The following is a 7,582-nucleotide window of genomic DNA, read 5'->3' as shown; positions in this document are numbered from 1 at the left end:
AAAATATAATCATTTTACAGGGCTCACCTTCAAGAGGCAGCCAATCTGGTGGACAGGTATGCTTTTATGTTCTCAACACCACTCAGCCCTGCTAGTATTACAGGCACTCTCAGTTTACCTTCTGTAGCTTTGCTTCACAAGAAGCGTTTTTTCCTCACTGCTGTCCTTCTTGCCCACAGCCTAAGTAGTATGCTGTTTTCTTCTGACATATCATTCCCAGAGGCCCAGAGTAGCCATCTGTCTGAATGTCAGTTGTCTTTATCTTCATACCCTCTTCATCTTTGTTGCATTTGAGACACTGAAGGGCAAACCTCAGCCATGTCTTAATTTTATCAGATTAGAAATTATTTTACAGTCCTCCACTGAAAGTAATCTTTAGTGTTTTCCATAATATCTGTAGCATGTAAGAGTTCTGTATGTATTCCAGCCACTTTAGCTTCTTTTAGGGGAGGGTAATAACCAACAATTTTTCTGTAGCACTCAAACTTTTTTATTTGCCTTTTTGATGAGTACAGTTCATAAGATAATGATCGTAGATAACAAATTTAAAGATAAAATCAGAAAGTTTTATCCCATCAGAGCAATAAGTGCAGGAAAAGTTGCAGAGAGTGAAAAGAAAAAAATAGATTATGTTCTAGAAAGCACTTGAGCAGATATGAATGTAACTTTATTGTTTGCATAACTGGATTTGCAGAAATAACTTGAATTGTAACCAGAGTCCATTTTTGTACTGTTCTTGAGAACTTAAAATATTTTCTGCATTCTTTACAGAGTGGATGTGATTGCTCTGGTGCAAGTTCTGTAAGTGTTATTTGTTTATTGTATGTTTTTTTCATACGTACATATATGTGTAAGAGAATATTTATATGATTTGGTAAATTATCTGTAGGCCTATTTATTTCTAAGTTATTTAATTATCTATTTGAATGTACTGTTCAAATTTATATTCATTATTCCTTTGGTAACAATATGCATTACTGACATGATAGAGTCTGTTACTTATTATACCAAGATTTCAGATGTCCACAGCTGACAGCATGATGTATTCTCTGAAAAACGGCTGTCTATTGCTATGAAGTATTTATAGAAATGTATATAGCTTCTCCAAAATAAATAACTAAATATTTTAAAGAAAGGTGGTAATGATTTTCCTATAGAGTATTTGAAGTCTGTCAAATAAAATAATATATGGTTTTCAAAGCAAGTGGTACGTGGTCAATCATCCTGCTATATATAAAGGACATTTGCAAACTTTGGGTAGAATTCTTGTTTTCTGGGTAATCAGTCATGGGTAGATACGAAGCAATTCTTTCTGATTTACAGTCTTACAGGCCACAGAAAGACTATGGCTATCTTGACAAGTTACTGAAAGTGAAATTTAAGTGTAACTCAAGTTCAGATTGCCATGTTTTTTCTTTAAAGGAACACAGAAGGGACATTCTAAGATTTTGTTCTTTTTTTTTTGTTTGATCAAAGACAAGGGCTAATTTACTTTTTTTGTTGATGTTGTTTTTGTTGTTGTTTTATTTTTCTCCTCCCCTACAGAGTGGATCATCTTCCTCACTGAGAAGTAATTCCTCTTCAAATGTAAGCAGTATTCATCATTTTAAGGGTACCCTGCGTTTGTTTAGTCAGTATGATAGCTAGAGAGATTAAAAAGAGTTAGTATTGAATAGTCATACACTTCTAAAAAATAACCCACTTTAGTTACTATAAAAAATATACACAGGACATTTTTGCATCTCAGCTTGTCTTTCAATCTTAAATACTATTCATTCAAGCAGAAGTCTTTGAAGGAAAAATGTTTGGCAGAAACACAGGTACATGTCAATATAATTACGTACTTAGGGGATCAGTACTACTGCCTTCTTCGAAATCATGTCTTATGGACACAGATTTTTGTTTGTATTCCTCTTAGATCATTCATTGCAAGGAAGAGTTTAGCATTTACTAAGTCAGCAATTTCTTAGGTTAACCTCCTCATACAAATGAGAACTCTTTTGCAGGAGAGACCTGTTTAAGAATCTTCAGAATCTGTCCTGTTTTTCATGCTTTAGAAAGTCACACCAGTACGTTACTGGCTCCATATGCAGGGCACTTAAAGGAGAAAAAGCACTTGGATCTTTTTGTACCTAGCACTGAAATCTGTGACATTATTTTCAGACTGCTAGTTGATATAAAGCCAGATTAGACTCAGCTACATGAGTGTACCATACAAAATTAATACGGTGTGATAAATAAGACTAGCCTGATGCTTTCTTGCAAGAAGGAAAAATGTGTGTATATCTACAGTCAGAAAGCAATTCTTACTCATCTGTGTTCTACACCCTTCATATTATTGATGGTGGGATTTGTTTCCTATGAACTACCTGTTGGGTCTGAGGGATTTTTATACTGATTTGGTCATCTTCAGATGTCAATTTTGAATCAGGGATTGTGTATAAGGAATGAGGGAACATAGTGGCTGTGTATCAACAAGTACTGTAGATTTATGGGAACGGGTCTACAGAGTGAAACAGTGATTGTTCACAAACTGATGTTCACATGTTTCAGGACGTTAGATCTGATCCAATGAACCAAATGTCAGTTTACTATTAAAAGGCAACCCTAGAGAATGTGTTTAAATTTAATTTTATCTGAATGGCATCCAATTAATTGCCTCTGCGTACTCTTCCTGATGCAACCAAAATTGTAGCAACTAGAGACTATCAGGAATTTTGTGTCAAAGTTGCACTCCTGATCCAAACTACAATGTATAGATGTTCCCAGTACCTCAGCAGGGAAAAGTGGCTTATGTGTACTTAATATAGATCTTAGATCTCCCTGAAATGTATGTTGCAGTTTATCTCAGAATGTTGTCTTTTAGTATCTTCTTTACAGTGCAGTTGAAAAGCCATTTTGCACACTAAGGATTCTGTATTAAATACACATTACTGATAAGTGCTTAACATGATGTACTAGCCACAAAACTCTCTCTGTCCTTACTGAGCTTAACAGATCTTGTGGAAAAGCAGCAGTACTCAAAATACAACTCTGCAAGAATGGATATTAAAAGATTTTTGCGAGTATGTTGTTCTTTAGCATGTTCACTAATTTTAAACTGAAAGACGTAAGCTACCTATCCTCCAGTCAGATTATTTGAAGTAAAATAACTGATTTTTCTGTTCTGAAAGGACTGTGAATGCAGCCATTCTGGTGGATAGGGGCACATAAAGTTCTAGATGTATTAGAAAGATGTATGTACTACTGTCCTTCAAGAAGTCTTCCTTCAAAAAACTTGTGTTATGGAAAAATAACTGATTTATTTTTCTCAGGACACATCTTATTCTGGAGGAAGCCGTTACAGTAGCTATGTAAGTAATCATTTTGAAAGAAGAGCCAGCTTGCCATTTTGAAAAAGTTTTGGTTTTGATGTGGGAACTTTGTTTGAAGAACAAAAACTCAGTTAATGAAATTAGTCATTGAGTTTGATACGTCAAATAGTTGCCTTTGTTTTTGTGGAACTCATACAAAAAAAAAAAAAACAACAAACCACATGTGGTAAATAATGAATGGAAATGTAGCATTTTAGATCTCAAGTCAACTTTCTTTCATTAAGAAATTGGGGGTTGGTCTCGATGATCTCTAGAGGTCCCTTCCAACCCCTACAATTCTGTGATTAAGAAAAAGAAAAGATAAATCCATTCTTCCCTCTTCAAGGAAATTTCTTGCTGTCTGATGTGTCAATAAAATTACTTGATTTGATTTTCAGAGATCCCAGAGATCCCTTTCTTGCTAGCTTTGGCCTTGACATCCAGGTTTCCAAATAAACAAATGCCACTCTCCCAGAAGTGAGCAAAGACACACCCTGAAGCAATGCTGCTTATCCTACAGCCTCCAAATTTAACTGTCCCAACAAGTCACACAAACAAAGCAGTAGTTTTCATTGCCTTCTGCTTAGACAAAATTGAAATATTTGCCATGAAATATCTGGATTCTAATATTTTACAGGATTCTACCTCACCATCTTACAACCGTCAGAGTGAACGGGTAAGCACTTCTTCATGTTACCGTGTTCTCTGCCCCAATGCTTTTAAGGAGTGGCAAGTACTGGCCATACTTGAATAACAGCTTGTGTGGAAGCTGGTATGGCAGTCTTCAGACAGAAAGTCCTCAAGCTAAGGCACAGAGGGAATGAGACTGTGGCTGAACTGTTTAAGTACCATGAAGAATCCTGGCTGATGGCTAAAGTGTACTACTTGAATCTCGGACTCAAAATTAAGAGCACAGTGACATGGAAGAGGTTAATATAATACTAAGCTTGATAACTGGCATATGGTGATTTACCAGAAATAAAGAATTTGATTCATAGGAAAAAAAAAAAAAGCCTAAAAAAACAGAAAACAACCCATGTCAAGGCAAAAAGGCTTGTTTGTGTAGCCATGCTATTTGGCTTGGTGGCAAAGAAACTTGATTGAGGCTGAATAATATCTTGTTTTACTCTACACCGTCTGCAGATAGAATTTCATTTGGATATATGATTTTTCTCCAGTAGATTCTTTCATCAGATTAGCACTTGTCTCAGAGGCATGTAGGGGCATGTGCTAGATTATGTGCAAGTAATTTTTTTGTTGTTTATCTTTGAGAGAAATCGGGAATCTGGAGCAGCAAGGTAGAAAATAACTTTCATCATGATATTTACAAATACAGCAAAGTCTCCTTATTATAGCTGCGTAGCAATAGAGAAAGTGCTGTCAGGATTACGACATTGTATGTTACAGTTATCAAGGAAAACAGAAGCTCTTAAAATACAAGAGTAACAAACAGTATGAATTGGCAATTCAGTGTTTCCTGTAGTGATAGCATAAACCTTGAAATCTAGTAATTAAAGTATGCTGAAAGTTTTGCTAGTTGTCTTCACTTTTATCTTGCTATCTTGCTCCTGTTGAGAATCATGTTTTAATTTAAGAAATCCTACAGCAGATAACTCATGTCTTTGGCATTTTTTACAGGAGTCATATTCTTCTGGAGCTAGTCAATATGGTGGACAAGTAAGCTCTTACTTTCAATATTTCTGCATGATATGTATTTTACCAATATTTTACGGAGTAAAACATTATCAGGATAAATATCTCAGTTTAATGTTGAGGAAGCCTTATAGTGATGTATTCTCTGTAGTGTATTCAAAGAAGACGAAATGCGAAGTTTATTCTGTGAAGATTACAAAAATAAAAACCCACAATGAAATAACAAAATACTGATATTTTTGGTTCCGATATCCATCAATCATCTATGCCATGTGAAATAGAAAAAAAGATTTTTAATATTTTTCCAGGGATCACCATCTTATGGAAGCAGCCATTATGGTGGACAAGTAAGCATTCATAGTCCTCTTAAATATTTTTTACCTATGTGTAACTTCGGTGCATTGATTGTCTACCCACCTGTCTACCTTAACTTAATGTAAGTTAGTCTTAAGTAAATCTTTATTGTAGCACTGTGGTTGCTACTGTGATTAAACCAAATAAGTTTAGATGAAGACCATATTTAAAATTAAGAAGGAATAGAGTAAGTCATGTGGTTGACTCTGTTGGCTCCTGACCCTTGCAGAACGAGGTCATAAAATTATGTATGAGTACAGTTCCTTGGGGTAATGTGTCACCTCTTTCTGAAATAAATTAGTACTTCGTGAGGTTGATGAAAAATGATTAAAGCCTCATGGGTAAAAAGAAGTTTCAGTTTCTTTTTTGTTGATGTTCAGGGTTCACCTTACTCTGGAGGCAGCCAATATGGAGGGCAGGTGAGAAAAAATACAAAAAACTGTGATGGGCCAGTATTTCCGTTGTATCACCTTAAATACATTTTTAGCCTTGTTCTACCTTCTGACTTAATCTCCTCATTCTAGAACCTACTTGTCTTCTGCTGCTGTCGTGGTTCCTTAGCTCTCTAATAGTAAGGAGTGGCTGGAAGTGGGTTATATTTCTCCTATATCTCAACCAATGAAATAACTCACTTCTCTCAGAGCTGAGAGAGAGCTGACATCAGAGAAATGATGTGCCTCAGGAAGGGAACAGAGGAGAAGGTTAAGTGTTGTTAAGAGAAGATGTTCTATGCTCTTATGGGGTGAAAGAGGATTGACAGGGATCCTAGTGTTGTCTTGTGGTGTAACCTTTCATATACAGCAAAATCTCCATCAAACTAGCTCTTGGCTTCTGTAAGTATTTCTTGTCAGATTTAATTGGAAAGGGAATTCGAAGATAAAAATTTTCAGTCAAGTAACTTCCCTCAAAATGCAACTATGTATAGAATAATAATAGCTCATGATCACTCTGTGCTATCGGTGTTATAGAAGATTCATACATTACAGACAGACCCTAATTCACATAGAACACAAAAAATAATAGGATGATTGCTTTTCTATAATCTTCCATTGTACAACAGAGAAAGAAAGTAGCCTTTCTTTCAAAAATTCTCAAAGAGCCCTTTTGATAGAAATAATTGGTTTCTTTGTGTCAGGGTCCATCTTCCTCAGGTGGCAGCCAGTATGGAGGGCAGGTGAGAACTTTTTTTCCTACATGTGGATTGTTGTTCAGTTGTTCATCTTTCTCTCTTCTTTTCTGTGAAAAACAAGGTCCTTTATAAAGGCTTGGCTTAAAGCAAAGCACTGTTCAGGCAGAACGGGTGAATGTGACATCTTCTGTGTCAGCCCATGCAGGAAAATGAAACACACAAATCTGCCCTGAGCAGTGAATCATTTGCAGATGGGCCATGCACAGTTACCTGAAGCTGCCTTTAATTTAAAATTTCTTGTCCTGTTTTAAACTGTGTAGCAGTTTTAAACAATAAATCAATATTTTAAAATAGCTTTAAAGAAAGAGTTCATATTCCTGTGGTGTTTAAATCCACGGAGAACAAATAAAATTGCATTTTTCAATAACAGGTCTTACATTTAAGAACATGCAGTAAATACAAATGCTTTCCTGTTTGTTTTTTTTTTTTGGTATGACTCCTACAGGAAGCAGACAGTATAGCTGACAAGTAAAACTTATACCTTCATAGTATTTGCAATTTGGTAAACAGTTCATTAAGAAAACTGACTGTTCTGTACTTTTTTTGAGGGGGGAAGTAAAACAACATTCTGAGACAAAGTAGCTTTAAGCAAAATTAAGTAAGGATTTTGAAGAATAGATCTGTGTGAAATGTCATGATATGAGAGAATGCTTTAGGGGTCTGCTTTGCTGTATTGGAAATGCTTCCTTAAGCTGATGTTTGTTCAAATGATAATTTTTATTATAATTTTTAAACAGAAGTGATTTAAAAGACTAAGGACCAGAATTGCAATAAGTGAGAATGTTATTTAGTAACACAGAAATCTTTTTTTTTTTTTTTTTTTTTATTCCAGGGCTCACCTTCAAGAGGCAGCCAATCTGGTGGACAGGTATGCTTTATGTTCTCAACACCATTCAGCCCTGCTAGTATTACAGGCACTCTCAGTTTACCTTCTGTAGCTTTGCTTCACAAGAAGCGTTTTTCCTCACTGCTGTCCTTCTTGCCCACAGCCTAAGTAGTATGCTGTTTTCTTCTGACATATCATTCCCAGAGG

The 7,582-nt window shown here is 35.6% G+C and overlaps 1 protein-coding gene across 1 annotated transcript in view; it reads left to right on the top strand.

Annotated features, from left to right (window-relative positions):
• LOC109369127 (keratin, type I cytoskeletal 9-like) overlaps positions 1-7,543 on the top strand; it is an 8,220-nt gene extending 677 nt beyond the window's left edge. The window contains exons 2-11 of the mRNA XM_031554951.1: positions 21-56; positions 772-801; positions 1,546-1,587; positions 3,315-3,353; positions 3,991-4,029; positions 4,992-5,030; positions 5,315-5,353; positions 5,741-5,779; positions 6,496-6,534; positions 7,382-7,543. Of these exons, the coding sequence (XP_031410811.1) occupies positions 21-56; positions 772-801; positions 1,546-1,587; positions 3,315-3,353; positions 3,991-4,029; positions 4,992-5,030; positions 5,315-5,353; positions 5,741-5,779; positions 6,496-6,534; positions 7,382-7,543 (504 nt within the window). The remainder of the gene's footprint in view (positions 1-20; positions 57-771; positions 802-1,545; positions 1,588-3,314; positions 3,354-3,990; positions 4,030-4,991; positions 5,031-5,314; positions 5,354-5,740; positions 5,780-6,495; positions 6,535-7,381) is intronic.
• Positions 7,544-7,582: the final 39 nt, after the last annotated feature.

This window comes from Meleagris gallopavo, chromosome 10, assembly GCF_000146605.3.
Source record: "Meleagris gallopavo isolate NT-WF06-2002-E0010 breed Aviagen turkey brand Nicholas breeding stock chromosome 10, Turkey_5.1, whole genome shotgun sequence".
In the NCBI taxonomy this organism is placed as follows: Eukaryota; Metazoa; Chordata; class Aves; order Galliformes; family Phasianidae; genus Meleagris; species Meleagris gallopavo.
Note: the sequence above shows the minus strand (reverse complement) of the source record. Positions and strands in the feature narration are given on the sequence as shown.